We start from the raw sequence: 22559 nt of genomic DNA, 5'->3' as shown, positions 1-22559 counted from the left end.
AGACAAATGCAATGCATTTTTCTATCTAATTCTGAATTACCGACTCTGTAGAAAATGCTCCAGTACGATAGCGGACTCTGCCGAAATGGAACGGTCAGGTAGCGAACTACATGAGGTTGCAACATAAAAGGTATATGTCTGAGGAAGGCAGATTGTAAAACGTTGTCAGCTTTAAGCACCTGATTAAGACAGGGTCAATTATGTCTATAATATAGAAAAAGCGCAATCTGCAACTGTGAAAAAATTCACGCGAATTTTTAAACGTTTGAGGACTGAAATTAAAGGTAGAGTATCGCGCTTCATGATACGAGCATTTAGGTTTAAAAGAAGGACGAGAGAATATGTTGAATGAGAAAATTGTTTCGATTTTGATAGAATTATTCGAGATAATTTTACAATGTATTCAAGCATAAATTTTTCGACGCATGAGGGCTTGGAACCAGGACCGACGTGATGGGTGTGCGAACTGTGCAACGGCACAGGGCCCCGCACATTCGGAGAGTTGAGTTGATATTTTGTCAGTGCATATGTCTCTGGGATTGTCACCTATTTGCACAGGGCTCAGCAAAATATATCGCCGGCCCTGCTTGGAACAATACGCAAACGTGACATGAAGTAATTAGTTATTGTGAGTATTATATTCAGCACATGGATCGTTCAATTTAATAGATCCTCGTGCCCCCTTTACTTCATCAGAAGACATTTTTTCATGCTTTCGCAACATAATTATGGCTCCTGTACGTGCGAATGTGTCCTGATACGTCGAAAGACTTCCGTGCAACAGTTTTGGTCTTATATATCCAATCACTATATCCATTTAACACAACGATCAATTAAATCTTAATATCACAATATATTAAATATATATTTAGTGCAAATACATATTTGATCTCCAGTTAAATCTTACTTCTTTTGGTAGTAGGGGGTGGTGCAAGAACTTTTTCATTGTGAGGATTAAAATATAAATTATGTATATGCAGCAATAGTTCGCTCTGTAAATCCTTTTCCTTTTTGATTTTCTCCCCTGTTTCTCCTTCATGAGGTTTTCGAGGAGCCCCTAGACTTTCAAGTTAATTAAACTACCAGACGAACAGTTCCTATCTAGGATACCGTGACTTACAATGATCTTCGTAGCTGACTCGATAAACAGATCGTTGATAGTCAAGGATATGTTTATGCACTAATTGTTCAGCAGCCTCGTCGAGTTCGGTAGGTATCGATGCAACACGTGGATCGATTTCTCCTTCCTCAATACGTTCCGAAAATCGATCTCTTGGAATAATTCTGCCAGAAATATTGTTTAAACTTTGAATACAACTCTCGCTGAGTTTTGTTATTAAAATCATACTCAATCTTTGCAAATGTTACTGACATTTCTGCCGGCACTGGTCTTCTCTTGACATACTTTCGACTATATTCCGTAGGTAACAATCTACAATAATTTGGCATTATTAGAAAGAATTTATTCACCTTCCCATATATGACAGAAAAAAATAAAACGGCGAAAGACTAATTGGTTATCAAGATAATAAATGAAATCGAAATTTATATACTTAACTCGACGGGCAAAATAAAGATGGCGTACCATGACCTGTGACCAAACTGCAAAATTAATACGCTAACTGTTCGTTAAAGAAAACAGAACTACAAGGATAAGACAACATTCAGTCTATAGTTTATTAAAGCCTGAGAACACCGCAGATCAATTTTCCAGGACAAGAATTCACAATTTGCGATCGCCGAATCTTTTTCTTGAGGACGGTATTGGTTCCAGATATTGTTGACGATTTTTCATATTGCTCAAACCCATTTTACTGAAGTTGTCCATGTATTCTGAACGACTCGTAAAAGGTTCCTCCCACATGGAGAAAGTTTCTGGAACTATGTACCCATTTGCTCAATTTTAAATCTCAGTTGAAAATTACTTATTCTAGTAAGATTTGATATTCCTAAGAATCTATCACAAATGAAGCGATCTTTTACCTTCGAAGAGCGTAAACGTTTTAGCCGGCTGTATGTGCGGTCTCTCGAGAGCAGTGTGACGGAAATTAGTAGGATCCCTGTAACCCTCTTTTATTTCTAAAACTTCCGTCGCTATCGGAGAACAGTATTGCGAATCAACTGCAGCAACCAATTGCCTATAGTCCTGGATCGGTAAACCTGAATCCAATAAAATCAATTTTTTAGATTTTTAGATTGTGCTAGCGGCCGCAAGTTCAGTGTAATTTAGCTCGCACCCCTTTTCGAATAATCTGTTTTATAAACGGTCTGCATCGTTTCATCCATCTCTACGCAATTACTGTCCAACAGCGCCGACGCCAGATTCGTCATTTCCATGTTGACGTTCATCAGTTGATTGACAATTTGTCGTTCCTTGTCTGCCAGGTACTTGTACCTATAAACATTTTCGAATCAAGTTGTACTAGACTTGTTAATAGTAGACTATAGAGTACTCGAATCTTGTCATATATAATTGTTAGACAGCTGGTGTTCATAGAAATATATTTTCTAGAATTGATTCATGAGAGACCGCCGGGAAATATCAGCAATTTTTATTTATAATTGACTACAGTTTTATTTATCATTTCGATCAATCGATGTTATTTTTACCTATTTTTGTTCTTTTCGTGGCCATGAATATCACATGGACAGTCTTCAGGGTCTATTCGAGTGGCGAACAACCTAACTCCGGTGTCCATTGGTGGTTGTCCTGGTTTTGCGACGAGAGGTACTGCATATGGCCATTTAAAGTCATCGTGACTGACGGTACCAAAATTTTGCGACGTAGCCATTGTGGATCAGCCAATTGATTGCGACAGCGTAATACCAGAATTTACATAAACCTTTTGAGAAAAAAGACATTTAATCAATTTTACTCATTGTACTCATCTTAAGTTAAACATGATTTAGTCTATGTGAATATAATTTTTGATGGGTCTATAGATCAGAATCCTAAGCATATTAAAAAAATATCTTTCGTATGAAGTACTTTCCTAATTCCACAGTGAGATCAAGAATTGTAGGGCTCAGTGCTAAAATTTTAGTCCTTGGACCAACTAATCATGAATGTATGAAAATTCAAAATATGAATTTGCTGGTTATTGCACCGAGGTCTACAATGGCAATGAAACTTAAGAATAGTTGGCTAACAATTTATAAAATTTATGACGAGAATTTCTGTAAATGACAAAAATTTTAAAAAGCAGAAAAGTCTTTTATACTGCATATTTGACTTTTTGGTTTCTGAAACTTCGATCGCCGATCAATTTTTGAGATCGAGCGATCTGGGCGCCAAGGGACAGGCTAATTAACACGCAACAGTTTCGCGATGTCGAAAGGGAACGACTCACCGAAAATTTAGTTGCGAGAAGACAACGACTAAGCGTTACATGACAGAGACTGATGATCGTTTCTCGGTGCACTCCTGGATTTCGTTAGCCTCCGAAAAAAACAGCATATCGTTTCTTTGGCCAGCACGATCGTGGCAACGACAGCTTTATAGAGTGCGTAGTGCAGCACGGCGTTTAAAAATGTGATACCGATACGCGCGCCGAAAGAATCGCTCGTCAGCGTAACGTCGCTCATGCTCGTGATATCGAGTCGTCTCCGCCAAGTATCTTCACTTTGTTGAGAGGCCTCGAGAATCCTGCGACATCTTCAGAAGTTTATTGAAATTTTGTTCATCCTTCCACTTGACATTTGTATTAAAAAGAAGAAAATACACTCGACGAAAGATAATTTGAAGTTTGCGACCGCTGCAACCTTGTGTAACTTCACGGTGCTCGAAATAAATTGCTGCTTGTTGCGTGCACCCGTCACATGCACACGTCTACTACTTTCTCCAATATTTAGGAACGACCACTGAATGATGCAGAATTTTTTAAAGTTCGTGGAAAATATAGGGTGCAATACAATTCTTTTTCTTTGTTGAACAGTTTCGTTTCTGAGTGTAGCACGATCTTTCTATTTTTATAAAATTACTAAAGATCATCCAACACTTTCACAACCGACCATTCTTTTGCAGTATTAAAATTAAACTGTTGGATAAGTGCTCAAGTAGTCGATGTTACATTTTTTGCAATTGCAAAGATACGATTGTAAAATATATTCAATCCTGTCATTGTTATGAGACACAATTCTGAGTGATAATATTAAGAGACAAGGGTTCAGTGTTAAAAATAAATTTTGTTTGAGAGATGAAGCAGAATAAAGAAACAGCAGACAGAGTGCTTAGTAAAAATCAATATACCAAAGCTCAAAATTCCTTTGAAAATCCAGATCTTGTTTAATAACACTTAACAGTGATGAAGTAGAAACAATGTACAGTATAATTGCACAAAATTCTTAGATAACCAGCGTTGTTTTTAATGAACATTGTAAATATCTATAAAAATGATTCAGAGCATGATTATCCTTTTTCAAGCAGATCCAACAGAGGTGTCGCTGAATTTGCAGTATGCGGGCGCACATTTTGAGACACGTTCCGTCATCTTTTGTTCGTTAGGTTCGTTCCGTATCTCGTTCTCAGTTTCCGTTTCGCAAGTTCGATCGCCACCCTCAGGAATTTTCGCATAAGCTCTCGACTCAACGTCAGGCCGTTTCGTCGGGTTAACTCGTTGTCGATCATCTCGCGAATCTATCGTCGCGAACAAGTGCTCCTGTGGACTCGACGGAGTCGATTTCAGGAATACCTCGTTCTGAGATTGACTGCAATTCCTTCGTTGAACACGACCCCTCGACGTGGTGAAAATTGGCCTGGTGGTTTCTTGAACGCACCCGCAATTTAGCCTGGTGATTGTTGTCATTGTGCCGCATGGCTCCAGACTCTGAAACCATAATCGCTGATGCAATGCTGGGCTGTGAATCCGCAGCTTTTCTGTTGCTGTACTTCTCAGTAGAAAAGAGACTGCAACATTTTCTAGCCAATCATGAAGTATCTATCATTTTTAACTACCCTTTCACAGTAAAAGCATCTTGTTAACAAGAAGACTATGAAAATATTTTCTAAACAACATTTCCATAATTTTTAACTAATTTCTCCCAAGCAAAAGCAAATAATTGTTTAACACGTTGACTACCACACGAATTTTATACGATCAACGTTATTGATCACAATTGTTAGTTGCTTGATAATGAAGCCTTACTAAATTGATATTTACTGGTATTAATATTATAATAATCTTTTTTAAGTATCTCCATAGTCGCTGGTGATCACCTTCAGCGTATTAATAAAAATGTGTTTCGATAATTCACGTACATTCTTCAGTCGATTTGCAGTGTAAGGTTGAAAGCTGGAACTCTGCAGCTTCCCCCGAGGTCCCATAGAAGACGCCAACGCCTTCGCCTCGAAATAATAATCGCCAATTAACTTCTTAATCTCCTGGGAGTAGTATTTTTCGCTAATATCCCTCTTGACCTGCAACTCCTTCAACTTTCTCAGCTTTTGCATTGCCAAGAACGCTTCTGGTGTATAGCTATCATTGTATTCAGCGAAACGAGGGTATTTGATAGCAATATTGTCAGGTCTTGGAGCGATGTTAACGTAAACCGATTCGTTTGGGAAATTCTGCAAGCGTAGAGAATATTAAGTGCTTTTTTAAATCATTGTGCTTTATTTTATAATTGAATGTTGAGGACCGGTTTGTACGAAAAATTTGCAAACACTGGGGAAAACCACTTGCCAGCGTTCCCAAAAGTCTTCTGGCACGTGGTTGTCCGTGGTTCCTACGATTTAGTTTACGTCACGATTCTGCTTGTAAACGTTAAAATAAACGGTATTAATCATACGTTATTCTTATTAGCGTAGGTGACCTCTCCGACAGATTCCTCGGAAGTCCTCGCTCCCAGATATTTGATTTCGTGCTCGCTGCCGCACGCCTGCTGATAGATCCTCGATCCCATGAACGAGGTGCTTTTCGGTCGCGTGTCCCTATGCCAATGATTTCCCGTCGGGGTGGTGGTGTGCGATAACGATTTCCGACGTTCCGTCAGCTTCGACGACCATCTTGACGCCAACATTCAATTAACATCTCGGAAAATACGCATCGCCAATCAAAAATATTTTATCGTTTAATTTACAATGGACAGTAAACTTTGCCTAGCTTGGATCTTTGTACCTCTAACGTTAAAATATTTATAATGATTAGAATGCGGATTTTATGCATTTATGACAAAAATGAGTAGACGATAGGCGTTACTGTGACCTCAAACGCACCTTCGCAAACGTAAATATTATTGTTTACGAATTGTACAACCTTTGCCGTGGTCGTCCGAAGTCACAGTCAATGTGTTGTGGTTGTAGGTTAAGAGAGGTCATTACTCGTCGGACATTTTGCCATTAATGCGGCTAGTATGCGTGGTCGTCATTTTCATTCACCCTTCGAGAGATGTCGTCGAGAATTGTGCAACGATTTATGCATTATTACGCAAAATTTTTATCCGCCACATTGCAGTTTAACGGTTTACATAATTTGTTTATCCTCCGTGTGAATCGACAAGAGAAATCTTGAGCAACTTCAGGGCTTTGGATGTCTGCAGTGAAATGATTCACAGAGACAATTCATTCCGACAATCAAGACGATACTGTAGAGTGTCTCTTTTTAACGACGTTCAAATCCACAACGAGCTAAACTCGTGCGTCTCAATCTCTGCTATTAAAAAATCTTGAGTACACGGAGAAAATATCTGAACATGGAATTTAATCCTTTAGGGTCTTTAAGTTTCCTAATATGCTCAATATTGTTTAAATAATTTATGTACTTAAATAAAAAAAAGTTCAGAGATACTCAAGAACGTTCGTCAATTTATTTGAAACATGCAGTCAATTTTAGTATATTTTTTCTGTTATTAAGTTGCCGTTGCCCAACTAGGTGCCGCTGATTTTTTCTGATGCATTTTCAGGGCCATGATAGAGCTGCCTAATTTACTGATGCTATCTTGGTACTCTGAACGCCATGGCGGTAGTCGAGTCTCTTGACTCTCGTCTTCACCTTTCTTCGCTTTTGACGTCTTCTTCTTGTCATCTCGCTTTCCACTTCGTTCTTTTATTAATTTAGCTCGAGCAGATGTGTCATCTTCTTTTGTAGCAACCGGACTTGTTAGTCTTCCGTTCGTTCGATCAGCTATTACAAATAATTATACATGTCATTGCCTTGGACTTTAGTAACTAATTCGACCATAAAACCTAATCGTTTAACTATACAACCAATTTTTTAAGCTACACAGACCAATAAAGAGTTTCAAAGAACAAGAATAAAAAATCTCACAACAGTCTTACAAGAACAAATTTCCGTCGCCTTCGCGCCATAATCCAACTGATAGGTAGTTTTTAGTCTATCCTCATCTATTCGGAGCCTAATCTCGTCCTCATTAGCCTCCTTTAACACCCCATAGAGATTAGGATGCTTCTCCTCCAGCTGAAACAATCATCTCCTCCATCATTTCTGTCACAACAAACGCAAAATCAATCAATTTCATTCAATTTACTTTTTTAATGTACGTGCTAGGCTGATCAAACTTCGTCACATCCGTTTCTGGATGAGGGCCAGTCTTCGCTGGATACAGCTTAGGATCAAGAAGACGTCCCATAGGACCCATGCGACTCCAACTTTGCTGGTCCCCGCATAGTTCAGTGACCTTGATCTCTCGAGACTGACTTGAGTCGCAACTACAGAAGCCGGCATCTTCAAGCTTGGACGCTGCTCGTTGGATTTTCCTCGACGGCCACGCGTAATCTTTTTGATAGGTTGTAATATACTGATCCATCCTACCGTCTATATTCTATTCTCGAACCATGGCAGTGCTGCGGGAGAGGTCTCTGCTACTAAAAATTTACTTTGACGGTTTTCGTGTGCCTTCATCTTCGTCCTTGTCGATAGAAGTCTGCTACGATGAAAATGTGGATTTTATGTGGTCAAAGAGAAAGTGGGTAAAAGAAAATCATTATAGTAACAATTTTCGACGAATCTAATGTCATGCTTATTTTATTTTCAGTTTATTAGAGTTAGTACTACACGAAATAAAAATGTTTAATTGGACATGTGTAGAAAAATTGATAATGATCAATTTTTATACCATCTTCATAATAAATATATAATTACTATTATTATTATACACCGACGAAACTGGTAACCAATTAACAGAACAAATAAAAAGGTAGATCTATCTAAACCAAATTTCAACATCCTCTAAGTCTCATTTTGAATTTGTTACGTAACAGGATGATCATTTCGTACAATGTTCACATTTTCTTGGTGCCGGTTATCCAACTCAAGAATTGATTCCCAAGCTTCTTCAAAATCCATTTTTCTAATTTTTTTCAAAGACGACATACTGAAGAGACAAAGATATAGATGTAATGATGTTTCTCGGTGAATACCCCATCCATGTTTTCTACATCTATGTTACGAGAAATGTGGGACGTTCCCGGACGGCCATACTTAGGCAACAAAATGCAATTCCGCCTGTCACGCGATCACAATCCCGATGATTATGATCGCGGTGACATTCACACTCCTCTGTCAACCATTGGTCATAACGTAACACAGTTCGAAAATTCAGTAATTTCGCGGGACGGCAGTTTCACGACTACCGTCCCGGAAACAGTCAGCCATGTATGATTTTGTCGACTGAATAAATAAACCATGTCCAATAAATAGTCGTAGACGAATGCGTTTACAAGCAATGCCGAACAAAGCTGCCGCGTATTAACGGAAGATGGCACCGGTCGTTTCGGGATTATTATGTTTGGCATGCGGCCACTTTCAATAGAAATTATCCGTTTTCCGGGTCAATATTTCGGCTAGACGTAGTTCATCTTAAATAAAAAGCTCACGGACCGGTTGCAGAATAAAAGCAATTTCATCAAACGACAGAAACCAATTCTCTTAAAATCAGACGAGTTTCTCAAAATGGCACCATTGCTATTTATGGGATGAGCGATTTGTGATACAGATCACGTCATGGGAAGATTCAATTTTGTATCAACCAAAGTGAAAATTAGTGGCATAAACCTTATTAAACGTGATCATTAGAAAAGAAGATGAATGAAACATATTATATGATGTTTGTTCTATCGACGCGATAAAAAATCGTATAATATGAAGAAAGACATAAAGTGTTCAAATTATTCGAAGTTTTTCAAACCTGTGTAAATTGTGCAAGTTCAATTTAATTCAGCTTTCAATATTGTCTATCGACTTTGCACGATCATAACTATATTTCAATGTAATAGAATATTTTTAACAATAACTATATTGATTCAACTTTAAACATTTAATAAAATCATGCATATTGAAAACGAATTGCTACTTCTACTTCAGTTTTTAAACATCGTAGGCACATCATCGAATCTAAATTTGTTATTGGTGATAAAATGGCACAGGTTAAGTCTACATACGTTTAATATACATATATTTAATAAATAGATCATGAATTAGTGTATAAATTCATAACGTTAGAAACCGCTCGGTATAACCCATAATCAATTAAAAATGTAAGTATAAAGTTCAATGCCATAAGGTCCTCTCTTCTTCGTGATATTTTGCATTATTTAACAATATGATACACGAATGAACAGAAATAATAAATTCTAGTAATGCTAGTAACAATTGATAATTTACATTGCAAAAGATTAATATTTTTAAAGAACCTACACGTCATACAAACATTGTAAATAAGTGATTAATAAATAGATGCATGTATAATTGCTTGTCACATGTCCGATTCACATGATCGCTATCCCTTTCCATCTGTGCATTTAGCCGGTCGGACTTCATTTTGCGCGTTCGGAACGATTCGTTTCAGTCGGTTGCGCGGCATCAATCTTCTTCTCACCCCTACTTTTTCATCGGTGATTGGCTTGGGTCCAAGACCAACAGATAGTTCAATGTGGAGAACTAGACACCCCGACTGCAATCGACAGTACACCGGAGGAGTCGCGCACGCTTTATTTAGAGTTACATCGGGGTTCGAGAGTTCGGTCATTCCGAGCTTCCGGAATCCATGGTGTCTTCGCCCATTCGGATTCTCAATAAACTTTCGAACAGCTCTCCGTCAACTTTCCGTCAAACAACGGCGACGAGGAACGACGAGAAGCAGGGCTCTTTATTGCACACCTTTACTGCAATAGTAGGTACCCTGGCGCGCGGTGGCAACTCATTAACTGTCCATCTTCTAAAAAATCATGAATCGAATTTTCCATATTGGTGTTTACGGGATTCGTGATACTGACTAAGGTAGGTGTCCCCTCTATAAGCCATTTAGTGGTGCAGTTTTTTTTTAAAAATAAGTTTCTTCAATATAAAACATCAAGAAATAAATAAAGTGAGAATGAAATTTAAAAAATTATACGGCTCTAATGTCTGTTCAGTTCCGATCCGTGATAACTCTGTTTCGTAAACATTGCAAATCCTCATCCGGGGCACAACATTTATTAATTCGAAATTTTATAATAAATAAAATCAACTTGCAGTAACCATGTCCCCTCTGTTGGCATAGCTGTCTTAACTACTGGGCTTACTCACGTCCCCTCTATGAGCCATCATAAAAAAAAAGTAAATTTAACAATGAAAAACTTAATTATTTACTACGTTACGACAATTTTTTTTAATAGCAGGCTCGCTTCAGTTCAACCAGCTTTTTTAATATTTCTCTTTTTCTTTATGTATACTTGAATTATTTATTTTATAATAAATAATGTAAATATTATAAATTATATCTTAAATAACATTTGAATCAATTTCTACATTGTTAAATAAGAAGGTTTATCGACAAGTGTTCCTAACCTCAGTCTTGCCGAAGAAGAAACGATTATTCAACGTCAATCCTGACGAATCAGCAACGATAAATCATTACGTTTAAACATCGTAGACTAGAGATGCAACAAGTTTTCAGATTTTGTAACTAATGGGCTAAGTATAACCCTGTTGCTCGGATAAATAGTTTCGCTAACAACTAGTCTGATCAACAACATCGTATCGTGTTTGGATACTGAATGTTCTTAGCTTCAAGAACATATGCAAAACAGACTAGTTTACCATTATATGTACTACAGAAATTCATTCAACAATATTTGAAGAATGAGACATTAATCAAACTCTTCCTTCTTGTACTTGAGCCTTTAATAAATCCGAAATATTCTATAAAGAAGCTAGATTAATTCTAAAATTGCGGGACTTGGGTCCATTCTGACCCAGAGTTACAAACTACCTCTTTTCCAATTTTCTTTTGTATCATGAGCTATTTATATCAGGTTCAATAAGAAGATCAGTGTTGATCTAAAAGATATGTAAAATAAAATTGGTGAGTAAAGATTTGTAAGGGTCCAGCCATAACTGCAATGAAATCCTCAAATGCATTCACCTTCGGAGGCTGTGCTTTATTAATTCTTGAATTTGATAACTTCCAAAAAATTTGTGTAGCCTCAAAGTTTACAAAATTTCTGCTCATTGTACTTACAATAAGCTCCATCAAAGATTACCTTTTTCTACCCTGTCAATTTCCTTATCCCTTGGTCCTCTGTTTGTGCAAGTTCGCAAATCGCGAGCGTTTATCTGAATGAGAAGTTGGTCCATCTCATGAACCACGCCGGAAGATGGAACCTGTTCAACACAGTCCGCAAGTAGCCGAGAGACAGAGATAGCAGGACGGAGGAGACAGAGACGAACAGAGGTCTTCACTAATCCGAGGGCCCGTAAAACAAGGCGTCAAAGTGAATTCGTTCAAATCGGATGATGCGACAGATGTCGCGCGTCTGAACTCTCGCGAAACGATGACGTTACGGGACGTCGAATTTGTTGGCGAAAGCGAATCATCTTTGTCGTCTCTCTGGCAACGATTTTCCCGTCCCGCGGGAAGAAAAGCTCGGAAACGGACTGTACCGTACCGGTTGCTCTAAACTCTAAAGATATCGCTGCGTCCACACGGCCAGGAATAGAACCGTGACGTCGTTGTTCGTCGACGAAGGAACGAACACCGACTCTCTTCAAGAGTTGGCGTGTTCGACAGTCAGCCAATGAGATACGCCTCGAGGTCGATGCTGAAGAAACGGCACCCCGCAGTTCCGATTTCGTCGCCAGATACTTCCTCGTTTCGTTTCCCTCGTGTCTAACAATCATTCTCGTTCGGCTCGTCTTCTTCTTCTTTTTTTTTTTTAAGGACCGTCACGATTTTTCAGGAACCTCTTCCTCAGAGACCAACGCCGACTACCAACGTCAAGACAATTTGTCTGCACGATTTCATAATAATTAGACTACTGATAGCTTGCTTTCGAAACCATGGCTCTTCTTCTTCTTGGGGTATTTTCAGTATGGTCAAACATTTTCTTGAGGACTCCGTTCTGATTCGGTTTAAGCGTGATCTATGGTGTTTTCTGTTGGGTTATTATTTTCTGTGTTGACTTAAATACTGTAATTATATTTGATTAGTAATATCTTGCTTTAAGAACAATGAATATTCTGCTTCTTCTTGGAGTATTTTCAGGGTAGTTGAACGTCGGTTTTCTTGAGGACTTTGGTCTGATTGGGTTGAGCGTGGTCTATGGTGTTTTGTGTTAATTGTTCTTTGCTGTGTTAATTTGAACACTGAAATAATTTGACTACTGAGTTCTTCGCAACGAGGTTTTTCTTCTTCGACGAAGATCATTGTTCCTTGCTGTGTTGACCTAAACACTATATTAATTAGACTACCGATATCTGACTTCCAAAACCGTGGTCTCAATACTAACATAATTAGACTACATACTGATATCACGCTTTCTTCTTTTGCTTTTTGTACTTCTTCTACTTATTTTTCTAATTCTTCTACTTCTTTTTGTACTTCTTCTATTTCTTCTTCTACTTCTTCTATTTCTTTTTCTAAGAATTAATGTTGCGTAAAGAATTGTGTGTAAGTAAAGTATTCGTAAAATTGTTTTCAAAATTGTCTTGTAATTAATTCAGGCGTGTAAACATTCAAGTAGGACGTTCAGCTTGTTCGCACGTGGATGACATATTTCCAAAATTGTTGTTAAAAGTACTTTCTAACCACTCCAAAAGTATAAATTAACATATAAATTAATGTGTTACATTTTGATTTCTCGTACAAGAATGACATATTTGTAAAATTATTTTCAAAAACATCTAATAAACTAGTTCCTTACCAAAGTGAAATAACTGAATCCGTATTTCGATTTATCGATCACACAGTGTTCCCGATCATTTATCCGTATTACAGATTCCCCGTTTGCTATAACATTGTTAAATCGCCCAAGAGACGACGCCAAGAGGTGCTAATGAACATTAATGGTCCTGTTGCTATTTCGACGGAGTTCCTATCCGTTTTCTAGCCGAGCGACGTCTGCCTATTTGTCTTGTCCCCATACAATTTTAGTTTTCCGAATGCACGGATTTCTGGAAGATGCGTCACGGTCGGTTAACGATGTCCTCATACTTGGAACGCCATTCTCAGTGATTCGTTTCGGGGTAGAGACGGCCATCTTATGTCTGTCTGACCTGAATCATCTGCTTCGTTTCTGAATTTACACAAATGTTACGTCAGTAAATTATTCCTAATCTACGGACAGTTGTTTACCTAACAAGTTTATAATACACACCCTTTCACAGAACATTGATCATTAGGACACCTGCTCTGTCTGCGGAACACATGATTCTCAAAGATTGCGTGTTTTGAACCACTTTTATTGGTATCAACGTAAATCATAGTTTTTGATCTTTTTTAGAGATTTATGAAACGTACGAACGTTTCTTTATCAAGGAAGAAGACTACGAGAAATGTATGTAGTTAGTGATATAGTGTAAATCGTGCAGAATGTAGGTGATCAATTAAAATCGTCTTTTTACGTGCATATTCATCATTTTTGAAATATCACTGTTTAAATTGATCATGATACAGATATTATAAAGCTATTTTCTTGCCAATACAATATTAAAAAGCTAGCGTAGTTTACAGCCTCTCTATCCACTGCAGTACTCTCAAACTTTTAAATCGCACATTCATTATTCGATGATTGTAAAAATACTTTCATTATAGTGTTATTATCCACCACTTCTAAAAAATTATCTACAACAATTTTGCTGTGTCTTCCACTCGAATCGCATTTTATATATAATACATTTACAAAACCCTTTCCAAAATGTATACATTTTATTCGGACTCAAAAAATAATTTAAACCAATGTGTTTTCGAATATCCATGAACACACTTGTACAAACAATGAATTGAACGTTTTAAAAAATTATAAAAGAATTCGGACAAGTTGTGAACAATGTAGAATAGTTCTCCGTGGTCCTGGCAGCTCTAGAAAATGTCGTTAACTTTAATTCCCGTGTTCACCAGTGGAAAATAATGCGAGAGTTAATCCACGGTAGTTCCTTTGTCAGCGTTTTCTTTCATCAGAGCGGCGACTCGACTTGGCCCCGACGCTTTTCCTTTCTTTCCCTTTTTCCCGGCGTCGCGTTGAGTCACACGAACCATCCAGAACTTCCGAAAAGGAAAAGCTCGAGAACTGGATGTCGGTAATGCCACGTTCCTCAGCAACTCCGTGTCCGCGAACGCTTTTGGTCAGATCGTTGCCGGTCTTTATCCGTCAGCAATAATTCTTTCCCACCTAGAATTTACGAGTGTGCCTCTTGTCAACGATTTTTATCGACTCTGTTCCCTCTGACAGTGTCCCCTTTCCTTTCTCCCGATCGAAGTTCTTGAACTATGCGTTGGAAAAAGAAAGTGGCGAATAGATAGTCACGGTTCAACGAGATAAATTATTGTAGTTGGGTTGTGCGTTTGACAATCTTGTACATTTTTAAAGAAATCGCGCCGTAAGTATTACCAATTTTTATTCTGAGAAAATAAGAATCTTTAATGAACTGGTTGTGTTTTTTATTAAGTGAGAAATTGTATTTTTAGGTTAGACATTTTATTCCAGGAAGATAGGAGTGAACTGTTACACTTGTATCACATTAGTGAACTGTTTTATATAATTTAGTTCACAAGAATTTGTATTTTAAAGTTGGAAGCTTTATTCTGAGAATTTCCAATGACATGTTCGCTGTTTCACATTAGAAGAAAGCAACTTCTTAGAAGAACTTATTAGAAGAAAGCAAAATTGATTCAGCGTAAACTAGAGCTGTTTGTCTAATCTAAATTTGTCTGCTCTAAAATTAAAAATGTATTTGACATGAACATCGTGTGTGCATGTGTGTGCGTGTGTGTATGTGTGTACAATTAATCTATGTTTCTGAATGTTTTTAGATGCTCGACACAATTTTTAATTCATCAACGTGCCAGGAACAACAAGACACTCTTGAAAACATATTGTTCAGAATATTCGTATCGATTTCCGATGTACGTAACGTTTCAACACGCGAAAATGGACGTCAGTAGTAGATCTGCGATAAAAGTGTAGCGATTATATCGGAATAGTGTTTCGGAAATGTTAGGCAACCAGACGTTTATGGCCGTGGCTCTCGCATACATAAAGCTGGGAAAAGAAACGAAAACAGGAATCACGACGAATTAATTTGACGGAACGGTCGTCGGTAACGACGCGAAGCAGACGGTTTACATCCAACGGGAAGTCCTCGGTGATTCGACGTACTTTATGCCAAAATTTCCAACGTCAAACACGATGACGGGAACACAGATTCTCTTGTCAGGATTTTATATCTCGCGGGAGGATTTTATGCGTTCCGCTGAATGAAACCGTGCGGATCATGCGTAATAATGTTCTTGGTGATAAAAAGTCGCGGGCTACAATTTATTCGGTGTGCGGAAAGTTTTCGGGACTACGTGTATACAGTTCGAATAAATATCGTAGGGATACAAAGTTGCTAAGACGACATTAACGGCCGCAGGAATGCAGTCGTAGCTGCCACACAAACATCATTTTTGTCTTCGCCATGTCGTTCCTCGGACGAATTCAGGATTAAAATGATTCTCAAGAGTTCATTATGTCGTGTATCATATCACTGTGTACCGTTCATGCGAGCAACCAGAGGATGCTGAAGTCCAAGCAAAATGGCGTCGTGGTTGAAACAGAACTTCATTTCCTATCTTCATCTTTGTTGAAATCATCGATAATAATAGGGTACATCATTATGAATTATTATTTACGTAAATTGTTCTTTACCAGACTCGTCTAGTCTGTGTTGATGTCCAAGAAAAATGGCGTCACAGCTACCACAGAATTCCATCTTCTACATACCTTCCAAAATGACAAGAGCAGGCCTGGGCAAATTCTTCCCGGAAGCTGTCGCTTCACGGCTCCCACTACCAGTGTACCGGTTTCCCCACTATCAACTGTTATTGCCCCTATCTATACGGCCCCCTATACGCTCCTAATCTCCCCTCCTCTTCCTACAATCCACAGGAGTTTGGTGGGGAAAACCCAGGAGTAGGGGACGCCTTTTTTTAATTTAATGGCGTGTGGAAAAAATACATTTGCGTACCCCCCCCCCGCCCGAAGGGGGGGTAGTGTGGGACTCGGGGGAAACAGGTCTTCGGTTTCCCCAATGCCCACTAAAAACCACACGTCCAGGACTTATGCCTTTTCCTCCCTCAATGTCTGGCTCGCTGGAGGGCCAGGCGGGGTCCAGCTTTTCGCATTTCTCTTGTCTGGTTTATTATGCGAGCTGGTACCACTCACGTCCTTGTCCGATAGGAGTTGGGAGAGGCCTGAACCAGAGAAATATAGAAATCAGATTATCCTAGAGCTTCTATCTTTGTGCTAAAAGCAAGAGTAATCAACCATCCCAATATTCACACAGTCTGAATCAATGTTGAAACAAGTTTGTATTCTACAAATTTGCACAAAAGTTAAAAACTCTTCGTATTTTCCCATGTACTGGCACAATTGTTCGACATAATTCTTCCGTAAAGGGATAGCGATGTGTAAAAAATATAAAAAGAAAATATAACAGGACGTAAAGATGAATGTCTTGAAATGGGCTCGCGAAGTTGCAGGTTGGGGCGTTTGAAGTCCGAGCAGGCGAACCGAGATGAACTGCGTGGGGCGGCATTAAATTAAAAAAATCATCCGTTCGGCATGATGGTGAACGCGTTTACGGATGCTCGCGTGTCTCATTAAATTTATACCGGCGTTCACATTCCCGTCAGACGACGTAGCACCCAATTAAACGTTTGATATAGAGTGGCCCCCCATGTTTTGACTTTCGGGGCGGCGCACGTCGGGAATCTGGCAAAAATAATCTGCGACACGCGAAGGGGGGTCAGGGGGGGGGGGAGCGAACGCAAATTCGCGAGTGAGTTTCGCGGAACAAGATGCAGTTCTCGCCCAAGACGACCGTACAAAGTGTAAAATTACGGTTCCGAGGTAAGCCCTTTTTTCTTCCTCCCATCGTTCCACATCCACTGTCTCTTCCACTGATAGTTTTATCGTCGCCAACAGTAGAGCATATATACCTCGTTCCAGTCTCCTGAGAATCTGCTTAATTGTTCTTGTTGGATTTAAGGAACAACGGGCTGCGACAGAAATGGAACTCTACGGTCGACGCCATTTTTCTTGGCTGTTAACGTCGCTCTGACGACTGCTCTTTGTATGACTTCGCTCTTGGAAATGTAGTTAATTATGTGGTGAATTTAAAAAAGATAGTTGGTGGCGAGTGTGGAGATCTATAGGAGTTTTAGCGCCATTTTTCTTGGACTTCCTAGTCGTCTAGATTGATAGATCTGTCCTGTATCAAGTAATAACCTCTTAAACGGTTTACAAACTGATTTAATACTTGATCTTTCAGAATTCATAATTTCTCTAATTTTAGAACGACATTTCGCTAGTCGGACGATCTAGAAAAAAGACAGTTTCTTTTGGGGAGCTCGTTACATTTTCGCGGAAGGCGAAGAAAAAGGTGGATCGCTGTTTTTTTAATTTTCAGAATGTGTCTCATCCGGAACGTGTCGCATGTCGTTTCCTACGAGCAGCACAGCTGGTTCCACGGGACAAACTGATTCAGATCTTTTGTTCGAGGAAGTTCTTCAGTTTGAAATCCCGGGAACCACGGTTCGATGCCGGTGTCACGTGTTCGTTTTTGGATTTCATGGAACTTCCATGCTCCAGCTTGTTTCGGATGGCGTTTATTAGTTTCGTTTCAAAATACCGAGGATGCTGAGGAACGGACGAGATGTACTCTGAATAAATCAATGGGATCCTCGACATGGACAGACAAACTTATCCTTTGTACCTTCTTACTTCAATAATGATTGCAAAAGAATTCTTCCTTTATTCAATTTTTTCGTCATGAGAAACATTTACGCTTCACAAGTGCAGATTTGAATAATCCTGAGAAAGTAGAGGGAACAAAATTGTGACAAATAAAACTATACTGTGGGTAATAGGTACTACATAATAGCAGCAGCCAACTCTTTGCTCTTAGCAGATAATCATTGATTCACTCTGCCTAAGCAATCAAAAATATTTCAGGATTTCTAACTATTTTTAAGCCCTGCAGTATCATATCAAGAATTGCAAAATATGAATACTATTTCTTTCTTTCTTTGAATTTGCAAAATATGAATATTATTTCTTTATGTCTTTGAATTTGCAAAATATGAGTATTATTTATTTCTTTCACGTCGAAACAAAATTCTATCGTTTTAATATTGACATTTGACCACAATGGATCTAGGCACACAATAAATAGAAATTTTCTCTTCTTCGCTAATTCTAATCAATGACAAAAGTCAAGTAAGAATTTCCACGTTAGACACACAATCTTATTAAAACTCACTTCTGGAAGAAATGTCTGGAAATAAGATTCTATCTTTTCAATATTGACATTTGACCATTACAATGAATCTAGGCACACAATAAATACAAATTTTCTCTTCTTCACAAGAAATTATTAAAGACAAAAAGGTTCTATCGGTTGCGAAAGGAACTCCAAAAAAAATCGTAGAACAAGTGGGTTAAAAGATTAAAAGTCAAGTAAGAATTTTCACGTTAGATAATGTTATTGAAAATCACTTCTAGAAAAACTTTTTAAACAACAATTTAGAACATCCCAAAAGACATTAACTATAAATCCGCGGTACACCACGCGTTATCTTATAAACTGGCAGCGCGGCTAATATCTTGGCAGAGGTGTCGCACGAGCATAACAACCGAACCGTCAACCTTTCCGCACGCGCGAGACAAATCAGAATCGGGAGAGTATCGTGGTCTGTATAAATAACGAAACAGTACACGAGAGAGCCTGCTCTAACATGAGAGTTATAGGTGATTTTTTATTCTTCTATTAGCGAGCGTTGTAAATCAGTGAGGTGCACCCCCGGAGCTAATTGGCTGGTTACTAACGAAGATTTTGGCAGGTACGGTGGTCGTAACGCCATCTCCGGCCGATTTGTCCACGCTCCTGCGACTAATTACTACCGAGATATCGTACACGGGTGATGAGCGCCGTTGATTAAGTCTAGGCTACTTGGTTGGCGTGCATGAATGTGACGGGGCCAATTAAAACACGAATATCATCAAATATGATCTTATTTGACAACGAAAATATTATATCCTGTGAACACACTGGTTAGATGACATGTAAAGGATGTATTTGGTAATGAATTAATTAATTCAGAGATTTGGAGCGTTTACGGTTCAGCAAAGATCACGTTGTTGTACTCTGTTTTTCTCTTAATGTTCAATAAAATGTATTAGTGGACTATTGTAAGGATTTTATGCGTTTAAGACAGACATGAAAAATGGTAAAAACATTTAAAGAATGTAAAAATACTGTTATATTATTTTCAAATCATTCAAATTATTAAAAAAATATATATGCTTATGTGGCTGTATCTTACAGTTGATCCAGACAATTTTTACTTTGCATAAAAATCCGCAGTTTACTTATCAGTCAATAAGACTTGAGAATGCTACCTGATTATGATAGCTATTGATACAGTGGTCTTTCTTTCGTGCCCAAAATAACAATTATTCGATGTAATTAAAAATTGAGTAATTAACTGACAATTTTGATACTCTCGATCTGGTTTTATCTCCCGTCGTTTATGAACTAGGAAAATTTTCCTGGTAGGAATATGTGATCGTATTGTGTAATATGATTGTACGACGATATCGTACTTGTGTCATTGGTGGGCGATGATGATCAGCACAGTGTCGTAATGCTTGTGCTATAGCCTACGATTATTGTTCAATAGTGAACTTTGTGTCCTACACCGTTGGCTAATTGCATTGCTATGCTTATTTATCCACATCTTGAAGCAACAAACAACCTAAGAGTCAAATATCAGGGTTCCCTTATGTAATTTTTGTTAAATTTCTTGGTTCTTCTATTAACATTTTTGTGAAATAACTGTTCAATTATCGTCTTTATCCTGATTATTCAGTTCAGTTTCGCTTTACGTTTATTATTCAGATGCACTATGTTAAATTTAGTACCCGTCAGATATGATGTTTGGCTCGGATAATTAACACTAAACCTACCACTGCCGGTCAAATGAACGGTTTCATATTTTTCATCATAGAATTATTGAAATTATAAACTTCTTTATCCAAGCACATATTGTAATAAAAATTGCACAAGATCTAAATAAATAGAGCCTTGTTATTTTTTAAGGTAGAACATTTTAAACGCTTTCAGTGCTCGGTAGGTTTAGTGTTAACGTTTAATTACTCGCATACAGTACTTACAATCTCAAAACATTAAATTTAGTGTTTCAAGCATAAACAAAAGTGCCGTTTACACTAGCAAATATTTGTTTTGCATTGAAGTAGTTATTTTACTGGATAAAAAAATTATTTATGTTGGAGTCTAAAGATCCATGTAAACAGTTACGTAGAAAATGGAGTGCGAGTAAATGAAGGTTAACGTTAATAGGATCCGCTTCCCAGCAACAATGCAGCCGACATTCAGACTGATCTGAAGAAAATAGCGCGTGATCTAGGACAAAGTAGCGCCTATATTTATCAATTCCTTGTAAGTACTCGATTTCCACCGAATCAAACGCTCAGTTTGTTAGGAAAATAGTGTCAAGAGATGTTTGAGAGCATGGTTCCAACGAACGTATTCGTTTTAATGACTGCGCCGCGAATCATTGGTAACAGGCTTCGATTATTTACTCACGCAGAGCAGAATGTTTATCGATTGTTTTGCACTGATTGTTTTCATCAACGCGGTAGTCGAACTAAAAATAATAGTCTACATATACCGAGAGAACGAGTCACTGCTCGACACTCACTACGGATACTGTGTCATCGGGTTTCTTGGCAGGTCGCAGATTCACGCGACAAAACGTCGACAAGTGTCAAGTTTGACGATGACCGCGTGACTACAAATTACGGATCGTTTGTCGACTTTTCCACCAGATGTTCGAAAAAAATCTTGTGGAAAACCTCAGTCTCTGAGAGAGAGAGAGAGGAACAAGAGCTGGACTCATTGCTGGTCTCTTACAATTCATTCTAATCATATTTTTTATTCTGGGCACATTAAGGCTCGAGATCTGCACACAACACCGACACAAAACCGATTCTCTAAAAAAATAAACGGTTCCCTAAAAAGATTGAAAACAAAGAAACGATATACTCTGCCCACGTTCCTAAACCAAGCTCAATACCTCAACATCAACCCTACAAAGAATCGCTTATAAACATCGTGACAAATGACCAAGCTGTCAGTGAAACATTAAGGAACGAACGAAGAAAACGACAGTAAACAATTCTCTAAAAAACATTGGAAGCAAAAGAAACGCTACACTCCCCACAGTTGTCCATCGACCTAGAGAAGCCATCCCTTAGTTTCCTAGGTTAATCAATCCCAATCCCGGCGACAGAGGGATCGATCCCCGTCGAACTCATTCCATAGCAATCGTTCATTAGTCGGTGGCACGCGATACGGTTCCCGGTACCGATCCGGGTTCTATAAAACGGTAATCATCGGACACTTGGTCCTCGCCTCTGCCAAGAAGCACCATTACACAGCACCACCTCGACTCGCCTGAACACGAAGAACGGTGCGGCGCAGAGCGTTCACAACGAGCGTTCTCGTCGTGGCCCAAGTTGGAAGGACAGCGGTGTTAAAATAAGCTCGCGAGAGTCCCAGCGCTCTGCCAATGCCTATCGGTTCAATCAGTCTGTCGGACGTGCGCGCTCTCCCTTTCGGCAGTCGTTGATCGTGCACCGTCCTCGCAACAGCCGTCTCTCGCATAGTCGGTTCCCGTTGCCAGTGGACGCGTTAACATTGCCAGTGGACGCGCTAACTTGCTCGTGGTTGCTCGTCTTTGCGCGCGGTTACCGGTGGCAGTGATCACTCGTTCACCCTCTGGCTCCTTTTTCTATTTTCTTACGTCCACTTTATCCCCAACCTTGCTGTTTTCGAAGACATGCAGTTTCAGACCCGCAGTTTCGAATTTTGAATCGAGACCACACAGCGACAGGCTAGATTAAAGTGACACGTGATTGATCCTCGAACAATCCTTCATCCAGCCAGCGGATCCTTTTTCTATTTTCTTACGGCTCCTCCATCCCCAATTCTGTCGTCGTCCAATCAAGACTCGCAGTTTCGGACTCATAGTGAAACGCGGTTCCGATCAAATTTTGGTTC

At 38.8% G+C, this 22559-nt stretch overlaps 3 protein-coding genes across 4 annotated transcripts; all 3 read right to left on the bottom strand.

Annotated features, from left to right (window-relative positions):
* Positions 1-1570: 1570 nt before the first annotated feature.
* LOC143221904 (uncharacterized) lies at positions 1571-3485 on the bottom strand. Its single transcript, XM_076447563.1, has 5 exons — positions 3351-3485; positions 2611-2843; positions 2238-2395; positions 1984-2160; positions 1571-1881 (listed from the first exon to the last, which is right to left on the bottom strand). Exons 2-5 carry the CDS (start codon positions 2790-2792, stop codon positions 1724-1726), a joined length of 675 nt encoding a protein of 224 aa, XP_076303678.1. The 5' UTR covers positions 2793-2843; positions 3351-3485; the 3' UTR covers positions 1571-1723.
* Positions 3486-4405: 920 nt separating this feature from the next.
* LOC143221902 (uncharacterized) lies at positions 4406-6326 on the bottom strand. Its single transcript, XM_076447560.1, has 3 exons — positions 5788-6326; positions 5258-5566; positions 4406-4826 (listed from the first exon to the last, which is right to left on the bottom strand). Exons 1-3 carry the CDS (start codon positions 6016-6018, stop codon positions 4419-4421), a joined length of 948 nt encoding a protein of 315 aa, XP_076303675.1. The 5' UTR covers positions 6019-6326; the 3' UTR covers positions 4406-4418.
* Positions 6327-6835: 509 nt separating this feature from the next.
* Positions 6836-22214, bottom strand: LOC143221903 (uncharacterized). Of its 2 annotated transcripts, XM_076447562.1 has the most exons (5): positions 13592-22214; positions 8235-13510; positions 7486-7881; positions 7277-7415; positions 6836-7121 (listed from the first exon to the last, which is right to left on the bottom strand). In XM_076447562.1, the coding sequence occupies exons 3-5, from the start codon at positions 7762-7764 to the stop codon at positions 6847-6849; spliced, it is 693 nt and encodes a 230-aa protein (XP_076303677.1). In that variant the 5' UTR covers positions 7765-7881; positions 8235-13510; positions 13592-22214; the 3' UTR covers positions 6836-6846. The 2 variants fall into 2 exon arrangements, with proteins under 2 accessions (XP_076303677.1, XP_076303676.1); XM_076447561.1 differs by having other exon boundaries at positions 7486-13510.
* Between the last annotated feature and the right edge of the window lie 345 nt (positions 22215-22559).

The sequence above is a fragment of the Lasioglossum baleicum genome, chromosome 3 (genome assembly GCF_051020765.1).
Source record: "Lasioglossum baleicum chromosome 3, iyLasBale1, whole genome shotgun sequence".
NCBI classification, from domain to species: domain Eukaryota; kingdom Metazoa; phylum Arthropoda; class Insecta; order Hymenoptera; family Halictidae; genus Lasioglossum; species Lasioglossum baleicum.
Note: the sequence above shows the minus strand (reverse complement) of the source record. Positions and strands in the feature narration are given on the sequence as shown.

What these genes read in the sequence shown, in the direction of transcription:
- LOC143221902 (XM_076447560.1), bottom strand. Translation starts at nt 6,018, where the DNA reads ATGTTGGCGTCAAGATGGTCGTCGAAGCTGACGGAACGTCGGAAATCG. An exon ending in CCTACGCTAATAAGAATAAC is followed by an intron (nt 5,567 to 5,787) that starts GTATGATTAATA and finishes CTACGCTTGCAG; the next exon opens with AATTTCCCAAACGAATCGGT. An exon ending in CTGCAAATCGACTGAAGAAT is followed by an intron (nt 4,827 to 5,257) that starts GTACGTGAATTA and finishes TTATGGTTTCAG; the next exon opens with AGTCTGGAGCCATGCGGCAC.
- LOC143221903 (XM_076447561.1), bottom strand. Translation starts at nt 7,764, where the DNA reads ATGGATCAGTATATTACAACCTATCAAAAAGATTACGCGTGGCCGTCG. An exon ending in CTAGCACGTACATTAAAAAA is followed by an intron (nt 7,416 to 7,485) that starts GTAAATTGAATG and finishes TGATTGTTTCAG; the next exon opens with CTGGAGGAGAAGCATCCTAA. An exon ending in GGCGACGGAAATTTGTTCTT is followed by an intron (nt 7,122 to 7,276) that starts GTAAGACTGTTG and finishes TATTTGTAATAG; the next exon opens with CTGATCGAACGAACGGAAGA.
- LOC143221904 (XM_076447563.1), bottom strand. Translation starts at nt 2,792, where the DNA reads ATGGCTACGTCGCAAAATTTTGGTACCGTCAGTCACGATGACTTTAAA. An exon ending in AACAGATTATTCGAAAAGGG is followed by an intron (nt 2,161 to 2,237) that starts GTGCGAGCTAAA and finishes TATTGGATTCAG; the next exon opens with GTTTACCGATCCAGGACTAT. An exon ending in AACGTTTACGCTCTTCGAAG is followed by an intron (nt 1,882 to 1,983) that starts GTAAAAGATCGC and finishes ATGGGTACATAG; the next exon opens with TTCCAGAAACTTTCTCCATG.